Source organism: Oncorhynchus tshawytscha, linkage group LG33 (assembly GCF_018296145.1).
Source record: "Oncorhynchus tshawytscha isolate Ot180627B linkage group LG33, Otsh_v2.0, whole genome shotgun sequence".
Lineage (NCBI taxonomy): Eukaryota > Metazoa > Chordata > Actinopteri > Salmoniformes > Salmonidae > Oncorhynchus > Oncorhynchus tshawytscha.
The window spans coordinates 22,455,843-22,475,081 of NC_056461.1; the positions used below are offsets into that span (position 1 = coordinate 22,455,843).

General features: G+C 45.6%; 1 protein-coding gene across 2 annotated transcripts in view; it reads right to left on the bottom strand.

Annotated features, from left to right (window-relative positions):
- Positions 1–49: 49 nt before the first annotated feature.
- LOC112230988 (tyrosine-protein kinase ABL1) overlaps positions 50–19,239 on the bottom strand; it is a 50,959-nt gene continuing 31,769 nt past the window's right edge. For both annotated transcript variants that reach the window (XM_024397452.2, XM_024397450.2), the window contains exons 2-11: positions 12,730–12,894; positions 9,744–10,039; positions 7,932–8,204; positions 7,485–7,569; positions 7,191–7,368; positions 5,144–5,328; positions 3,709–3,861; positions 3,151–3,240; positions 2,798–2,923; positions 50–2,645 (exon numbers count right to left, since the gene is read on the bottom strand). In XM_024397452.2, coding sequence (XP_024253220.1) covers positions 1,039–2,645; positions 2,798–2,923; positions 3,151–3,240; positions 3,709–3,861; positions 5,144–5,328; positions 7,191–7,368; positions 7,485–7,569; positions 7,932–8,204; positions 9,744–10,039; positions 12,730–12,894 — 3,158 coding nt within the window. In that variant the 3' untranslated portion in view covers positions 50–1,038. The remainder of the gene's footprint in view (positions 2,646–2,797; positions 2,924–3,150; positions 3,241–3,708; positions 3,862–5,143; positions 5,329–7,190; positions 7,369–7,484; positions 7,570–7,931; positions 8,205–9,743; positions 10,040–12,729; positions 12,895–19,239) is intronic.

The window sequence follows — 19,239 nt, forward strand, 5'->3', positions numbered from 1 at the left end:
ACAATCACACTTCCACCAATACTGTGAAGTAAAAACACAGGACATTGTGTTGCAAATTGCTTTGTATTTTAATGTTACATTGCACCACAGTTACAGGGAGGAACAAATGGAAGAGGAAAAAGAAAGTGTACTTATTTACAAAGGAGCAAAATTAGTCTAAAAAAATGTTGAGGCGGCTCGGATCCAACAAAAGTAGTGGCATGATTTTTATGGGAAGAATAAAACAAGGACTCAACATCGAAATAAAGGCAGCTTGTGGTTGATGGCATCGCAGTCAGACAGGGCAAAGGTACATTTAACTGAAATCATTATTTCAATGACAAGTAGAAAAGAAACACGTCTTGGTCACCCCCTGACTACACAGTGAGATTTCATTGGTTTGTTAAGTAGTAAATCAAATTGATGCATGTCCTCCATTTATTACAAGGTGTATCTTGATGAACATGATGGAAACATTCAGATCCATCTAGTTTAGTTGGAGACAGTGTTCAGTATTTAAGGCCATACTGCTCTGTTTATAGTTTGAATTACAAAGTAATTCCCCATAGTGTTAAGGCACTTTATTCAGACGCAAAATGTTCCCAGGTGGTCTTCTTTCCTCTATGGCGCAATACTGACAGTCGCACATCTTTACCATTCACATCAGAGATCGGCAGCAAGCGAAGGGGAAAAAGGTAGAGACAATGTGCACTTCCCATTGTAAACCACGACAGTAACGGAAAGAATGTGACATGCGTTTTGTCTATAGTGTCATAATTGACAATAATTGATGCAGAATTGGGCCCAGGCCTCCATAGTTAAGGGAAACTAACTTCTGAATTTTGATTCTGAACACAGTAACCAGTCTTTAGTGTTCTCCGACCTCCTGTAAAGCTGAATAAAGTCTTGCTCTGAGGTGTGCATCATGCTTAAACCATCCAGTGGCACTGTAACATGTCCTGCCCTCAACCTCAGCACGACCCCGGTAGAGGAAACACGGCCATGGAACATTACATGCAGGGGGGTCAGCTTTTTATCTCAGTCAATGTGGCCTCTCTGCTACCTCTGAACGATGTCACTGATCTCTTTGACAGACGAGAGCAGCTTGCTGAAGTCCTGCTGTGCTCCGCTGGCGCCCCCGGTGGAAGCAGGGCAGATCTGCAGCTCGCGCAGACTGCTCTCCAGCTTGTTGATGGCCTCGCGGAAGGCAAACTTGTTCCTCATCTGCTGGATAGAGTCCACGTAGCTGACGCAGTACTTGGACAGGTTCTTGCCCGCCTCCAGCACGGCGCTGTGGCTGCCTGTCTGCTCAGAGTTGTGTCCGATGGCGGTGCGCAGCAGCTCTGTGCCCTCCAGGACCATCTCCCTGGTGATGGCAGAGTTGGGCTGGCGCTCTGGGGGCGCACGTGTCTTCCTCAGGGAGCGGCGGGTGTTCATCAAGGGGATAAAGGCTGTGGGAGAGGCCTGGTCTCCTGGGGAGTTGAGGGAGGAGAAGCCCAGGGGGCTGGAGGTAGAGCCAGACACTGAAGAGGAGGAGGTCTTTAATGGCTGTGGTTTGGAGGAAGTGGTGTTGAGGTTGAGTTTCTTGTGGGCCTCCAGGGGAGAGCGGACTTGGTCACTGAAGCTAGATGGGTAGTGGGGGTCTGAGGCCTTGGCTTTGGCATCTGTGGGTGAGGGGAGCTCGTGGGTGGGGCTGCGGGAGATCTTGGCACTGGGGGGTGGAGGGGGAGCAGGTTTTGTCTTCTGGAACTTGCCTCTCTCCCTGGGGCCGGAGGAGTCCAGGTTGGGTTTGTGGCGGCGGGCCCTGCACTCATCCCCGGCTGCCCCCAAAGCAGGGAACACGTTGGGCTTGAGCAGCTCGGCCTGCAGGGCGCTGGTCTTGGAGCTGTCCACCCCCAATCCTAGAAGCCTTCTGCCAAGCTTGGGCGTCAGGAGGCTGGGCTCAGCGTCCTTAAACACCTCGTCTGACATGTCCTCTGTCTTCTTGGGCAGGCGGGGCGGGGGGGTCAGGGTGCCCATGCGAGGGGCGCTGATCTCTGGCTTCTCGTTGGCCCTCTTGCGTGGCAGGGCGGGCTTGCTCCTAAAGGTGCCCGAGTCAAAGTGGCCTTTATGCAGGTCGCGTGGCAGCGTGACTGACTTCCACTCAGTGCGCTCTGAGCCCGGGGGCATGCTAGAGGCCGAGGAGGAGCGCAGGAAACGCTTGGAGTTAGAGACTATATCCTCCTCATTGGGTGTTTTACCCACTACACTGGGCACCACCGGCGTACCTTTCTTCCTGGCATGATGCGGGGGGAACAGGGGGCCTGGGTAGGTGGGGCCCCCGTTGGTAATACCCCCTACCCCATTGTTGTTAGCACTCGGGAACTTGCTGGGGTCAATGGTATGTGTAACACTGAAGGCTGAAGAGACGTTGTTGAAGTCGTCTCGGGGGTCAGGCGCTAGCCCCAGTCTCTCCGCGTGTCCGTCCATGTCCCTGAAAGAGCTGCTGCGTTTGGGCGGGGCGGGCGCCGTCTTCTTCTTCTTCTTGATGAGGTTGAAGAGGCTGTTGCGGGACTTGTCCTTGTCTTTGGGCAGGAGGCGGTCGTCCTCGTTCAGGTTATTGTCCAAGAACGGACGCTCTTTCCTTGGGAGCATGGGGGACACAGCCACCTCCGGCTCCACGGCGTCTGGGTGAACACACAGATATGCAGATCATCAGTTTGGAAGACACTGTAGCATTGAAAATGTAGTAGAACATTGTCCCAATGGCATCGGTTTAAATATGGGTTCCATCCATTTAGGGTGCAGTGTATTCGGACGAGGGGTAGATAAGTCTTACCAGGGCTGTCTCCGTCTCTGTCCACATTCCTACGGAGGGTCCTGGTCTTGGTGGGCAGCTGTGGAGCCTGTTGGATGGGGCCCAGTGTCACCTTCTTCCCTTTCTTCCCCAGCTCCTTCTCCACCTCTGTCACATGATACACACACACAAACAAGCATCAGAGACTGTTTTAACCTACTACTTACTCTGATGTACAGCAACTGGAAAACATATGGTAATGACCCAAATCTCTCGGTCCGATCTTTTTGCAACAAGCACAAAACCTACAGCTAATGCCTCAAATTAAAGTTGTAGTTGCTGTCTTAAATTCAGCTATAATGTGTGTAATTGTGACGGGAGACAGGTGTTCTCACCGTCAGAGATGCTGGATTCCTGAAACATGGTCTCAAAGGCCTGGTGGGTCTCTGCAAAGGAGGGCCGTTCCGCAGGGTTCCACTTCCAGCCTGGGAGAGGAGAGAACAGGAAATTGGTCATGTCTAGAAGGGATACAGCGATTGTTAAATTAAGTCAAAATATATATATTTTTGTTGTATTTTAACTAACCCCAACCTGTTGCATAAATTCTCCTCACCTATGAAAATTCCATTTTACAAAAGCTGTATCCCTTCAAGACAAATCCCAGGAAAGGAGGTTTGGTACTAGTCAATAATTTAATTCCAGTAGACATTACACAAACAAAAAAATGAAGTACTGACTGGCTCAGCCAGGTTGTGCTCATCAGCCATTATCCGATGTAAACCGAGTGAACAAAACATTACGAACACCTTCCTAATATTGAGTTGCACTCACCCCATTTTGCAAGTGGATTTAACAAGTGACATCAATAAGGGATCATAGCTTTCACCTGGTCAATCTATATGGAAAGAGCAGGTGGTCCTAATGTTTTGTACACTCAGTGTATGCATACTCACAGGCCCTCATGAGCTGGTAGACCTTCTCTGGGCAGCCCTCCGGCCGGTCCATGCGGTAGTCCTTCTCTAGGAGCTCATACACCTGGGAGAGGTCTATGCCAGGGTACGGAGACATCCCATAGGTGGCGATCTCCCATAGCAACACTCCAAACGCTGGGAGTTTGGGATGAAGTACAGAGATGAGTCAATTTTCATGCAAAAACAGGACTATTCATGACATTGTAATCGTAAACACTGAACAAAAATATAAAATGCAACAATTTGCACGATTTTACTGAGTTACAGTTCATAGAAGGAAATCAGTCAATTGAAATAAATGAATTAGGGCTAGAGTTGATCACGCTGTTGATAGTGGCCTGTTGTCCCACTCCTCTTCAATGGCTGTGCGAAGTTGCTGAATATTGCCGGGAACACGCTGTCATACACGTCGATCATCCCAGATATGCTCAATGGGTGACATGACTGGTGAGTAATGCAGGCCTTGGAAGAACTGGGACATTTTCAGCTTCCGGGAATTGTGTACAGATCCTTGCAACATGGGGCCGTACATCATCATGCTGAAACATGATGTAATGGCGGAGGATGAATGGCACGAGAATGGGCCTTAGGATCTCGTCAAGGTATCTGCATTCATAAATTGCCATCGATAAAATGCAATTATGTTGACTGTCTGTAGCTTAATGCCTGCCCTTACCATATGGAGCACTCTGATCATGTTGACATCAGCGAACCGCTCACCCACACAAGCCGTCTGTCGTCAGCCCGGTACAGTTGAAACCGGAATTCATCCATGAAGAGCACACGTGCTACTGTACCATCAAAGGTGAGCATTTGCCCACTGAAGTCAGTGAACTACAGTCAGGTGAAGACCCTTGTGAGGACGACAAGCACGCAGTTGAGCTTCCCTGAGACGGCTTGTGATAGTTTATGCAGAAATTCTTTGGTTGTGCAAACCCAGTTTCATCAGCTGTCTGGGTGGATGGTCTCAGACGATCCCAGAGGTGAAGAAGTCGAATGTGGAGGTCCTGGGCTTGCATGGTTACACGTGGTCTGTGGTTGTGAGGCCGGTTGGATGTACTGCCAAATTCTCTAAGATGCCGTGTGAGGCAGCTTATGGAAGAGAAATGAACATGAAATTCTCTGGCAACAAGTTCGGGTGGACATTCCTGCAGTCAGCATGCCAATTGAACTCTCCCTCAAAACATCTGTGGCATTGTGTTGTGTGACAAAACTGCACATTTTGGTTCCATTTTATTGTCCCCAGCACAATGTGCACCTGTGTATTGATCATGCTATTTCATTTTAGAGAAAAGCTTTTTGTGCGTATGGAACGTTTATGGAATCTTCACTTTACATGTTGCATTTATATTTTTGTTCAGTATAAGTCAATCTAAATACATTTGTCTTTGAATTACTGTCGCATCTCCAAACTCACCCCAGACGTCAGATTTGATGGAGAACTTGTTGTAGGCCAGGCTCTCCGGGGCAGTCCACTTGATGGGGAACTTGGCCCCAGCGTGGGCCGTGTATGTGTCCCCCGTCATCAGCCTGCTCAGCCCAAAGTCTGCCACCTTCACAAGGTGGTTCTCCCCTACCAGACAGTTACGGGCTGCTAGGTCCCTGGAGCAAAGAGAACATGGCGTCAAAGGCAGCACTAGGTTTTTATTTTGGATGGCAATCTCTTCTAATATCCATGTCTTGAAGTGTTGGCGTTGCGTGCACACTTGAGCAAGCAGGGGAGTCTCGACAAGCTTGAAAATTGACGGCAGGACATAAATCATATCACCTTCTAGACCATCATAAAACATGCTGGGGCAAAGTCAATCTGACAGCAATAGTACACATACAGTGCATTCGGAAAGTATTCAGACCCATTTACTTTTCCCACTTTGTTATGTTACAGCCTTATTCTAAAAATCCCATAAAGACTAAGTGAAAACAGGTTTTTAGAAATGTTTGCAAATTAACAATAAAAAAAATATATATCTTAATTACCTAAGTATTCAGACCCTTTGCTATGAGACTAGAAATTGAGCTCAGGTGCATCCTGTTTCTATTGATTATCCTTGATGTTTCTACAACTTAATTGGAGTGCACCTGAGGTAAATTCAATTGGTTGGACATGAGGACATGTCCCACAGTGGACAGTGCATGTCTGAGCAAAAACAAGCCATGAAGTCAAAGGAATTGTCCGTAGAGCTCCGAGACAGGATTGTGTCGAGGCACAGATCTGGGGAATGGTACCAAAAAATGTCTCAGCATTGAAGGTCCCCAAGAACACAGTGGCCCCCATACTTCTTAAAATAGAAGAAATTTGGAACTACCAAGACTCTTCCTAGAGCTGGCCGCCCAGCTAAACTGAGCAATCAGGGGAGAAGGGCCTTGGTCAGGGAGGTGACCAAGAACCCGATGGTCACTCTGACAGAGCTCCTCTGTAGAGATGGGAGAACCTTCCAGAAGGACAATCTCTGCAGCACTCCACCAATCAGGCCTTTATGGTAGAGTGGCCAGATGGAAGCCACTCCTCAGTAAAAGGCACATGACAGCCTGCTTGGAGTTTGGAAAAAGGCACCTGAAGACTCTCAGACCATGAGAAACAAGATTCTCTGGTCTGATGAAACCAATATTCAACTCTTTGGCCTTAATGACAAGCATCACCTCTTGAGGAAACCTGGCACCATCCCTACGGTGAAGCATGTTGGCAGCATCATGCTGTGGGGATATTTTTTAGCAGTAGGGACTGGGAGACTAGTCAGGATCAAGGGAAAGATGAACGGCGCAAAGTAGAGAGAGATCCTTGATGAAAACTTGCTCCAGAAAGCTCAGGACCTCAAGACGGGAGAATGTTCACCTTCCAACAGAACAACGACCCTAAGCACACAGCTAAGACAACGCAGGAGTGGCTTCGGGACAAGTCTCTGAATGTCCTTGAGTGGCCCAGCCTGAGCCCGGACTTAAACCTGATCAAACATCTCTGGAGAGACCTGAAAATAGTCATGCAGCGACGCTCCCCATCCAACCTGACAGCGCTTGAGGGGATCTACAGAGATGAATGGAAGAAACTCCCCAAATACAGGTGTGCCAAGCTTGTAGCGTCATACCCAAGAAGACTCAATGCTGTAATCGCTGCCAAAGGTGCTTCAACAAAGTACTGAGTAAAGGGTCTGAATACTTATGGAAATGTTATCAGCAAAAAAGAAAAAAAATTGCAACCAAAAACAACTGATTTTTGTTATTATAGGTTATTATGGGTTATTGTGTGTAGATTGATGAGGGGTAAAAAAAAAAAAAAACTATTTAATCCATTTTAGAACAAGGTTGTAAGGTAAGAAAATTTGGGAAAAGTCAAGGGGTCTGAATACTTTCCAAATACACTGTCTAATATCTTTGTCTGGGGGAGAAGAGGACAGGTGATGAAAGAGTGAAGCAGGAAAGATGAGTGATGGGTAAGAAATGGGAAGAGCGAGAATGTCATGTCTCACCTGTGGATGAAGTTCTTCCTCTCCAGGTACTCCATGGCGGAGGAGATCTGCGTGGCCATGTAGAGCAGCACCACAGCGTTCACCTCCTCCCTGTTACACTCCCTCAGGTAGTCCAGCAGGTTGCCATGGGTCATGAACTCTGTGATGATGTAGAACGGGGGTTCCCGCGTGCACACGCCTGACAGAGAGACGACATTAGTTACAGCACTGACAATGGCAGTACAGAGTGGCTTTTCAGGAAGAGACATTTATAGGACATCTGCAACTGAAAAGTGTTGTCCCACAGTAACTCACCCAGTAGCTGTACCAGGTTGGGGTGTTTGATCTCCTTCATGACAGCAGCCTCCTTTAGGAACTCCTCCACCTCCATGGTGTCCTCCTGAGTGGGTGAAAACAGGACTAGATGGTCAACCACACACATCAGGAGAAAATACATTCAAACGGATAGCTACATCTAGACTATAGGCCATCGTGACATGTTCCCAACATGGAACTACCTCTAGAAGCTTTCCAATAAGAATGTTTGTTCAGCAGATGTCTCGGTTCTACACCTACGTGGTACACTCTGCACAGTTACCAGGCTCAGATCCCATCATCTGAAACGCCACTCTAATCCTTCAACTGCCTAACTAATATTTCAGCAGCTAACAGACAATATTGTCTTTAACTCATTCTGATGGTCCAATCTCACTCCCTGAACTCCCAACAAACCCCAGAGACACGTCCCGTCTCCCTGCGTACCTTGAGGGTCTTGACGGCCACGGTGAGGCTGTACTTCTTCCAGATCCCCTCGTAGACCTCTCCATACTGCCCTCCTCCCAGCTTGTGCTTCATGGTGATGTCGGTACGCTCCATCTCCCACTTGTCATAGTTGGGTGACACGCCGTAGATGGTGGGCTTGTTGCGTTTGGGCGCTGGGTAGTGCAGCGTGGTGATGAGGCCGTCAGCCACCGTGGAGTGGTGGTGCACCAGCTCTGCCAGGGTGTTGAAACGACTCTCAGATGACACGTATAGCTGGAGAGAGGATTAGGCCGTTTTGAGTTTACATTGTATGACTGTTTAGCCAATAACAGTAAGGAGATTCAGAAACACCAGAGTTGTGGTTTTAATTCCAGCTCAAGTTACTTAGGTCACTGTAAATTAAAGTGTCTGATAAATTAACATCTTATATGCTGCAGCAAGTATCATATGAACAAGTAGATATATTCTTCTGTAAAAATGAAGCAACTGAACTGGCTGGATAATATGTAGAATAGCAGCAGCACTCTCAAAAAGCACTGAGAGCACTTCCCAACTGCACACAATCTCTGGTGAGGGATCTTGGTCAAAGCTGACTGGACACAGTCTTTTCCATTGTCCATGTCTTACATAAGACCTCAGTCCCTGATCTTGTGGTCAGTGTGCTATGCATGGCCTGTTCCACTCTGGAAACATTTTATAGTAGTCTGCACATCTTCACAAATTGATTACTTTTTATAGTTTAACAGAATGTAATTGGATATAATGTATGTAGGTACTGACTCAGTAGACAGTGAACGAAAAACCTGAAGAGAACAGCATCCGAAGGTCTTGAACAATGAAGAGACTCACACATTTAGCCTAAAACTCCAGCTAGACCACTTACGTAAGCAGGGCCTGTCTCTCAGGAACAATCATCCCAGCAGGGGATCCATTTCATTAACACAGGAATCTGGGCTGATCAGAATACTGTTGATCACTCAATTTGTGTTGTGTGGGGTGATATGAGGAGTGTTCCACAGACAGGAGAAGTGAGGTACAGATATTGGAAAAGTCTGCATTCCAGACGGCTGAATATAAGCACAGTGGGAGATAGTGGAACTGCAGGGGGTAGGGAGGGTGGGAGGTTGAAAGTCTGTGTGTGCATGTGATCACCTCTGTGCAGTGAGGAATGCTGGGATGCTGCGGTCAAGAGTGGGGAGAAGACTGCAGACGGATTATCCTAATGTTCATATAAGGCTTCTTTCCTCATGACCACTTATAAGGGTTGGTGTAGCACACAAGCAGGGTGTGTCCTAGTCATATACGACCTCCTTTCCTTCAAGCCCCCGTCGAATTGAGGTAGAAAATACGTGAGAGGATAGGCTTCTACAATGAGAGATGATAATTATGATGATCGAGGTGAAAATATACTTGGTTGATACTGCACTATTGGGTACTTATTTTTCCCACTCCCTGCATCTTTCCTGGATTTGGTCCCCAGCATCTTTCTGGTACCTGTTGAGGTCAGAGGTCAGTGGTCATGAAGGAGAGGCCATTTTAGAGTGTTGGAACGTAGGCCAATCATCTCCAGACCTGCCATGTCCTCTCTAAATGAGCCTTTCCCAGAGGGGGTAGAATAAGCTGCTCTGTGGAGACCTCCACTAAAGCCCACTGACAGTCAGGCCACTTACAACTGCCGGGCCACTTACAACTGCTTACAAAAGCAGTGGCTGTTTAGGACTTGGGGACATAGTCTGTGGGGCTTCATTTCATATAAACATGTGCTATGGTGATGTGATATAATAGAGGTAGGATGTGTGTGTGTGTGTTCACCTTCCCGTCAGAGGCTGTGTTGATCCTGTAGTGGTAGACGCGTCCCTCGTAGCGCAGTGAGATAGACCTCTGCCCGGGGCTGCTCTCGCTCTCCCTGACCAGGAAGCTGCCGTTGATACCAGAGCTGAGCAGGTACTCTGCTGCGTTGCGCGACACAGGCCCATGGTACCAGCTGTGCTTCTCCAGGCTGTTGACCGGGGTGATGTAGTTACTGGGCACCCAGCCCTGGCCGTGGTTGGTCTGCGCCTCGCACCACTCCCCATTATGGTTATAACCCAGGACTCGCAGCTTCTCTCCTGCACGGGGGACATGCCATTAGGGTGAAAGCAGGGGAAACTACAGGGGAAATCTACAGTGAGTATGGTAGGTGGTTTACATAGATACCACGCCAAGTACGCCTATATTTAAACTGGTTACAGGATAAACTTCACATGTAAAAGAGACTTGCTATAGAAAGGTTGCTTGCTATAAGTTACTATGTTCTGTATAAAGGTTCTACATTATACACAATTGAGGCTACGCTTGCGAGGAGACTGTGCTAACGGTTTTTCCATTGGAGTCATAGAGAAACATGAAAGTGTTAGTCTGAGGTGACACTATGCCACATGCTCACTATTCTGAGACTGAGCCAGGCTGGTCAATCCTTGACTCAGGATTCCACTGTATCTAATACAATGTTTACTCAGATTGCGACACTGGGTTTATTTCCATTGGTCTTGAGGTTAGCTGGGTTGACATCATAGTCTGCCCCCGGTTTTAGACTTAAGTTTACATAGTGGCTCAGCATAAAACTACAATAATACTATTTTCAATAGCTGTTAATATACTTATTTCTAAACTTTAAGATTCATCTGGGACTGAATAACTTGGAAGAACTTCTCCATTTGGAGGCATGAATCTAACCCAACTCTTTTATAAAGAAGTAAGCTTATCCCCAAAATTATAAATGACATGACTACATAAATTAGATTTGTACCATGTTTTGTGCTGCTACCATGTTGGGCTGCTGCCATGTTGTTGTCATGTTGTGTTCCAGAGGTGTGGGCTTGAGTCTCATGACTTGGACAAGAGTCAGACTCGAGTCACAAATATGATGACTTGCAACTCGACTTTGACACCAATGACTCGGGACTTAACTTGGACTTGAGCCTTTTGACTCGACCTGACTTGATACCCTCCCCAAGCCCAAATATTAAAAATGATGCTATTAAAAAAAGTGCAGCGCATCAACTCCTCATTTAACGGATTACAGTTTGAATCGGACAGCAGCCAATCAAATTGTGCCAGCTGAGAAAAAGCTGTGCGTAGCAGTGCAGAGGACCGTCGGCGGGTGAATTCAGATGGAACCCTTGGAAAGATGATACCCCAAATTATTATTTTCGGATATAAAGTCGACGCTGTATCAACAAAAAGTCAATAGCTATATAATTTAGAACTTTGCTAGTGTAGCATGTAGGCTAACATAACGTTAAATCAATGAGCCTCCACAGTCAGTCAGTGTGGGAACGTGATCATTGCACCCAAGATTGAGCTACAACTGGCTAGGCAGTTGGTAGCCTAAATCCTGCCTGATGTTACTGCTGTTCCTAAAACCATTGACATACATAAGGGTCCTGTAACCACACACAGAGAGTGTGTGTGGGTGTGTTAAGGTTGGGCGATTGTGTACAATGGGGCGCATCGCCCGATTGCGCCCCATAGCGATCCTCGAGAATGGGATTTGGGGGGGAGGGGGGGGGTCTTTCTCATGGCTACCCATGTATTTTCATGGAAATAACATATATTTGTAAAGTAATAAATATATAGATATTTTTAAAAGTATTCATGATTTGCGTAAATGTAATATACTAACTATTACTCTTAAAAATATGAAATGGTATTACATTTGGTGAAGAGCACATTATGACTTGTTCAGGACTCGAAACTCAAAGTTTAGGACTTGAGACTTGACTTGGACTTACCGGTCTTGACTTGGGACTTGTAAAACAATGACTTGGTCCCACCTCTGGTTGCTGCCATGCTGTGTTGTCATGTGTTGCTGCCATGCTGTGTTGTCATGTGTTGCTGCCATGCTATGTTGCTGTCTTAGGTCTCTCTTTATGTAGTGTTGTCTTGTCATGATGTGTTTTGTCCTATATATATATATATATATATATATATATATATTTTTTTTTTTTTATCCCAACCCCTGTCCCCACAGGAGGCCTTTTGCCAGCCCACCATTGTAAATAACAATTGGTTCTTAACTGACTTGCATAGTTAAATAAAGGTTCAATTAAAAATAAAAAAATACCTTATTTCATATATTACATAATATTTTTGGGATCTGTATTTCCTGGTCCTTTAAAGTGAATCTCTACATCCCATCCTCCATCACACTCTCTCCTGCAATTGTTTTCCAGCTGCTCCATTGGAAAGAACTTGTGTGTGAGCAGACAGCCAGGATGTGAGCGTCACAGGGGGAGATAGGGAACGGGACACAAATATGTGGATTTCCAGTCAGATGTGTCACCCTCTAAACCCTCCCCATCCCCCTGGGAGGACACTGTACCCATCTCAGCACAGTCACAAGTTTAAGGAAAAGAAAAACAATCATGCTCACGCATACTGTCTGTCCTGTTTAACTGCTGCTGCTGAGGGCCGTATTGCACATTGACCCCATGACCAGTGACTGAGGCAGATCCCTGACCACAATATGCCCAGAGGGAGTATTTTCACAAAGCCTGATGCTCTCTGGGCTATGATGGACAGTTTTATTGTTAATCGTTTCAGAGCACAGAAACGGTTTTCTGACAGCTGTCTGGATGGAAAACGAATGTATTCTCACAGAGACAGACTCACAGAGCAGAGCTGGGGGCTGTTCCATTTCATGTCACGTCATAGTAGTGAAACTCAATTCCTGAATTGACAAGAATTTTAAGATATTGATCCCAACTCCCACCAAGAGAATCTCTCGTCTACCCACATACACACACCATTTTCTTACCTTTAGTTATGCTGAGAGTGTTGTCCCCACTGGCCACAAAGTCATAAAGAGCAACAAACAAGTTGGGGTCATTCTCGCTGGGTCCGGCCAACAGGTTCTCTTTTGAGTTCCAGCGGGCCGCTTCGGTCAGACTTTGGGGCTCAAAGTCTGGTCTCTGGAGAGCTTCTGGAACACACAACAGACAGGTCCGGCGTTAGAACATGTCTTTATCTATTAAACAAGTGGACTTTGGGGGAAAGAGAGAGATCTGGAGAGAGTCGATCAGATCCGTGTTAAATAAACCAACAACTAATCAGGCGAATATCCTTCCTATCACCTTGTCAAAGAAACACATCCTGGGTTCCAGTCTGTTTAGCTTTCATTCCACACCTGGTCATGCATAACGTCAAATCCATCAGGATTTGGCAAGAGAGCAGAAACAGACATGCACCCATCAAATACAAACAGAGAGCACAGAAAAAACAAATGTCAATGTGCTGGCATTTCAGAACAGGTATTGTCACTGCTTCAGTCTATTCCATGGACACACACAAACACATTCACACCTGTGCGCGTTCTGTGTATTTAAAACAATATATACTCCAGAGAACCTCCCCACGTCACATCGAAGGAACATTTCCCCGAAAAAGGTTTCATGGTTGCACCATTGTCCTGGACTGCACAGCTACTGTGATTTGACTATGGTATTAAAGGCAGCAACATTAACTGAGTTCTTTAATGAAGTCCAATAACATAGTCCACCTCTCCACCACCTGTACGATTCATTTCCTGGAGTTCCAGGCTTTCCTTTCAATTTTAAGACTTTGTTTTCAATAACAAGACTCTCCAATAAGAGTTGGCCCATCATAATTTTGTAGTGAGAGGGGAAATTCGAGCTGCGTTAAGCTTCCAATTAGGACTGGAATAACACCGTAAGAGATAATCGACACTTCAGCCACAGATTACGCTCAATTATTACTCAAATAATGTGACTCAGAGGTCTTTGGATGCTACGTCAAGGTTACCAGAACTGGAATGAGTTGCGGGGAGGTGGAAATATAGAGAAGGAAAGAGAAAGGGAAAGAGATAGAAGACGGAATTTTTACTGAACCCCGGCTGGCCCACACAGTGACTTCATTTTGTGGCTCCTCTGTCAGCACACATCCACACCTTGCATCTCTCACAACACATGTCCTCAGCTCGGGCACTTGGACCAGAGAGAAGCATTTGATCATCTGCTGAGGCCATAGAGATACCCGAGAGAATGGACAAAAGCTATGAGTAAAATATTCAGTTCCAGAGAAAGGCATGCTGTGATATATTGAACCCTGGCAGAGCACGGATCCTTGATTGTTATGATTTTGATCTCAAATCAAAGTTTGTCACATGCACCGAATACAACAGATGTAGACCTTACAGTGAAATGCTTACTTATAAGCCCTTAGCCAACAATGCAGCTAAGAAAAATAAGTATTAAGTAAAAAATAAAAAAAAGTTACAAATAATTCAAGAGCAGCCGTAAAATAACAATAGTGAGGCTATATACAGGGGGTACTGGTACAGAGTCAATGTGCGAGGGCACAGGTTAGTCAAGGTAATATGTACATGTAGGTAAAGTTAAAGTGAATAAGCATAGATAATAAACAAAGAGTAGTGTAAAAGAGAGGGGGGGGCAATGCCAATAGGCTGAGTAGCCATTTGATTAGCTGTTAAGGAGTCTTATGGCTTGAGGGGTAGACGCTGTTAAGTCTTTTGGACCAAGACTTGGCGCTCCGGTACCGCTTGCCGTGCGGTAGCAGAGAGCACAGTCTATGACTTGGGTGGCTGGAGTCTGACAATTTTTAGGGCCTTCCTCTGACACCGCCTGAGGTCCTGGATGGCAGGAAGCTTGGCCCCAGTGATGTACCACCTTGTGGTTGGAGGCTGAGCAGTTGCCATACCAGGCAGGGATGAAATCAGCTCTCGATGGTGCAGCTGTAGAACCTTTTGAGGATCTGAGGACCCATACCAGAACTTTTCAGTCTCCTGAGGGGGAATAGGCTTTGTCGTGCCCTCTTCACGACTGTCTTGGTGTGTTTGGACCATGATTGTTTGTTGTTGTGGACACCAAGGAACTTGAAGCTCTCAACCTGCTCTACTACAGCCCTGTCGATGAGAATAGGGGCGTGCTCGGCCCTCCTTTTCCTGTAGTCCACAATCCTCTCCTTTGTCTTGATCACTTTGAGGGAGAGGTTGTTGTCCTGGCACCACACGGCTAGGTCTCTGACCTCCTCCCTATAGGCGGTCTCATTGTTGTCGGTGATCAGGCCTACCACTGTTGTGTCATCGGCAAACTTAATGGTGGTGTTGGAGTCGTGCCTGGCCATGCAGTCATGAGTGAACAGGGAGACAGAAGGGGACTGACTACACACCCTTGAGGGGCCCCTGTGTTGAGGATCAGCGTGGCAGATGTGTTGTTGCCTACCCTTACCACCTGGGGGCGGCCTGTCAGGAAGTTCAGGATCCAGTTGAAGAGGGAGGTGTTTAGTCCCAGGGTCCTTAGCTTAGTGATAAGCTTTGTGGGCACTACGGTGTTGAACGCTGAGATGTAGTCAATGAATAACATTTTCACATAGGTGTTCCTTTTGTCAAGGTGGGAAAGGGCATAGTGGAGTGCAATAGAGATTGCAACATCTGTGGATCTGTTGGGGCGGTATGCAAATTGGAGTGGGTTTAGGGTTTCTGGGATAATGGTGTTGATGTGAGCCATGACCAGCCTTTCAAAGAACTTCATGGCTGCAGACGTGAGTGCTACTGGTCGGTATTCATTTAAGCAGGTTACCTTAGTGTTCTTGGGCACAGGGACTATGGTGGTCTGCTTGAAACATGTTGGTATTACAGACTCAGTCAGGCAGGGACAGGTTGAAAATGTCAGTGAAGACACATGCCAGTTGGTCAGCGCATGCTCGGAGTATACATCCTGGTAATCCGTCTGGCCTTGCGGCCTTGTGAATATTGACCTGTTTAAAAGTTCTTACTCACATCGGCTACGGAGAGCGTGATCACACCGTCGTCTAGAACAGCTGATGCTCTCGTGCATGTTTCAGTGTTACTTGCCTCGAAGCGATCATATAAGTAATTTAGCTTGTCTGGTAGGCTCGTGTCTCTGGGCAGCTCGCAGCAGTGCTTCCCTTTGTAGTCTGTGATAGATTGCAAGCTCTGCCACATCTGACGAGCGTCGGAGCCAGTGTTGTACGATTCAATCTTAGTCCTGTATTGACGCTTTACCTGATTGATGGTACGTCGGAGGGCATAGCAGGATTTCTAATAAGCTTCCGGGTTAGAGTCTCGCTCCTTGAAAGCGGCAGCTCGACCCTTTAGCTCAGTGTGGATGTTGCCTGTGAATCATAGCTTCTGCTTGGGGTATGTAGTAGAGGTCGACCGATTATGATTGTTCAACGCCGGTACCGATACCGATTATTGGAGGACCAAAAAAGCCGATGCCGATTAATCGGCAGATTTATAAAAAAAATATGTATTTGTAACAATGAGATTTACAACAATACTGAATTAACACTTATTTTAACTTCATATAATACATCAATAAAATCAATTTAGCCTCAAGTAGATAAAAATTATTTAAAATATGAAATATATATATAAATATAAATATAAATATAAATATATATATATATATATATATATATATATATATATATATATATATATATATATATATATATTTATTTATTTCATATTTTAAATAATATATATATATATATATATATATATACACACACACACACACACACACAGTGGGGCAAAAAGTATTTAGTCAGCCACCAATTGTGCAAGTTCTCCCACTTCAAAAGATGAGAGAGGCCTGTAATTTCCATCATAAGTACACTTCAACTGTGACAGACAAAATGAGAAAAAAAAAAATCCAGAAAATCACATTGTAGGATTTTTAAATGAATTTATTTGCAAATTATGGTGGAAAATAAGTATTTGGTCACCTACAAACAAGCAAGATTTCTGGCTCTCACAGACCTGTAACTTCTTCTTTAAGAAGCTCCTCTGTCCTCCACTCATTACCTGTATTAATGGCACCTGTTTGAACTTGTTATCAGTATAAAAGACACCTGTCCACAACCTCAAACAGTCACACTCCAAACTCCACTATGGCCAAGACCAAAGAGCTGTCAAAGGACACCAGAAACAAAATTGTAGACCTGCACCAGGCTGGGAAGACTGAATCTGCAATAGGTAAGCAGCTTGGTTTGAAGAAATCAACTGTGGGAGCAATTATTAGGAAATGAAAGACATTCAAGACCACTGATAATCTCCCTCGATCTGGGGCTCCACGCAAGATCTCATCCCGTGGGGTCAAAATGACAACAAGAACGGTGAGCAAAAATCCCAGAACCACACGGGGGGACCTAGTGAATAACCTGCAGAGAGTTGGGACCAAAGTAACAAAGCCTACCGTCAGTAACACGCTATGCCGCCAGGGACTCAAATCCTGCAGTGCCAGACGTGTCCCCCTGCTTAAGCCAGTATATGTCCAGGCCCGTCTGAAGTTTGCTAGGGAGCATTTGGATGATCCAGAAGAAGATTGGGAGAATGTCATATGGTCAGATGAAACCAAATTATAACTTTTTGGTAAAAACTCAACTCGTCTAGTTTGGAGGACAAAGAATGCTGAGTTGCATCCAAACACCACCATACCTACTATGAAGCATGGGGGTGGAAACATCATGCTTTGGGGCTGTTTTTCTGCAAAGGGACCAGGACGACTGATCCGTGTAAAGGAAAGAATGAATGGGGCCATGTATCGTGAGATTTTGAGTGAAAACCTCCGTCCATCAGCAAGGGCATTGAAGATGAAACGTGGCTGGGTCTTTCAGCATGACAATGATCCCAAACACACCACCCAGGCAACGAAGGGGTGGCTTCGTAAGAAGCATTTCAAGGTCTTGGAGTGGCCTAGCCAGTCTCCAGATCTCAACCCCATAGAACATCTTTGGAGGGAGTTGAAAGTCCTTGTTGCCCAGCAACAGCCCCAAAACATCACTGCTCTAGAGGAGATCTGCATGGAGGAATGGGCCAAAATACCAGCAACAGTGTGTGAAAACCTTGTGAAGACTTACAGAAAACGTTTGACCTCTGTTATATACCCTTTGTTGGCAATGACAAAGTATTGAGATAAACTTTTGTTATTGACCAAATACTTATTTTCCACCATAATTTGCAAATAAATTCATTAAAAATCCTACAATGTGATTTTCAGATTTTTATTTCTCATTTTGTCTGTCATAGTTGAAGTGTACCTATGATGAAAATTACAGGCCTCATCTTTTTAAGTGGGAGAACTTGCACAATTGGTGGCTGACAATACTTTTTTGCCCCACTGTATATATATATATATAATATATATATATATATTTATATTTCGTAACAATCGGAAATCGTTTTTTTTGGGCGCCGATTTGCCCATATATATATATATTTTTTCTTTTTTTTAAATGGGCAAATCGGCGCCCAAAAAAAAAAATTTCCGATTGTTACGAAAAGCCATAATGAAATCGGCCATTCCGATTAATCGGCCGACCTCTAGTATGTAGGTACAGTCACTGTGGGGGGGTGGGGGAGTCATCGGTGCACTTATTGGTGAAGCCAGTGACCGATGTGGTGTACTCCTCAATGCCATCGGAAGAATCCCGGAACATATTCCAGTCTGAGCTAGCAAAACAATCATGTAGCTTAGCATCTGCTTCATTTGACCATTGTTTTTATTGACCGAGTCACTGGTGCTTCCTGCTTTAGTTTTTGCTTGTAAGCAGGAATCAGGTGGCTAGGATTATGGTCAGATTTTCCAAATGGAGGGCGAGGGAGAGCTTTGTACGCGTCTCTTTTTGTGGAGTAAAGGTGGTAGAAATGAGGTAAAACGGATATAAGTTTCCCTCCATGAGAGTCCCCGGCCACTAAGAGCGCCGCCTCTGGATGAGCGTTTTCCTGTTTGCTTACGACCGTATACAGCTCATTGAGTGCGGTCTTAGTACCAGCATTGGTTTGTGGTGGTAAATAGACAGCTACGAAGAATATAGATTAAAACTAGGGTGGTCTACAGCTTATCATAAGATACTCTACACCTTAGGCGAGCAAAACCTTGAGACATCTTTAGATTTCGTGCGCCAGCTGTTGTTTACAAATATACATAGACCTCCATCCCTTGTCTTACCAGAGGCTGATATTCTATCCTGCCAAAAAAGCGTAAAACCCGCCAGCTTGTTGTTAATCATGTCATCGTTCAGCCACAACTCGGTGAAACATAAGATACAGTTAATATCCCGTTGGTAGGATATAAGTGCTCGTAGCTCATGTATTTTGTTATCCAATGATTGCACGTTGGCTTATAGGACCAATGGTAAAGGCAGATTACCCACTCGCCGTCGGATCCTCAAAAAGGCACCCAGACCTATGTCCCCAATATCTCGGTCTCTTTCACCTGCGAATGGCAGGGATTTGGGCCTTGTCGGGTGTCTGGAGTAA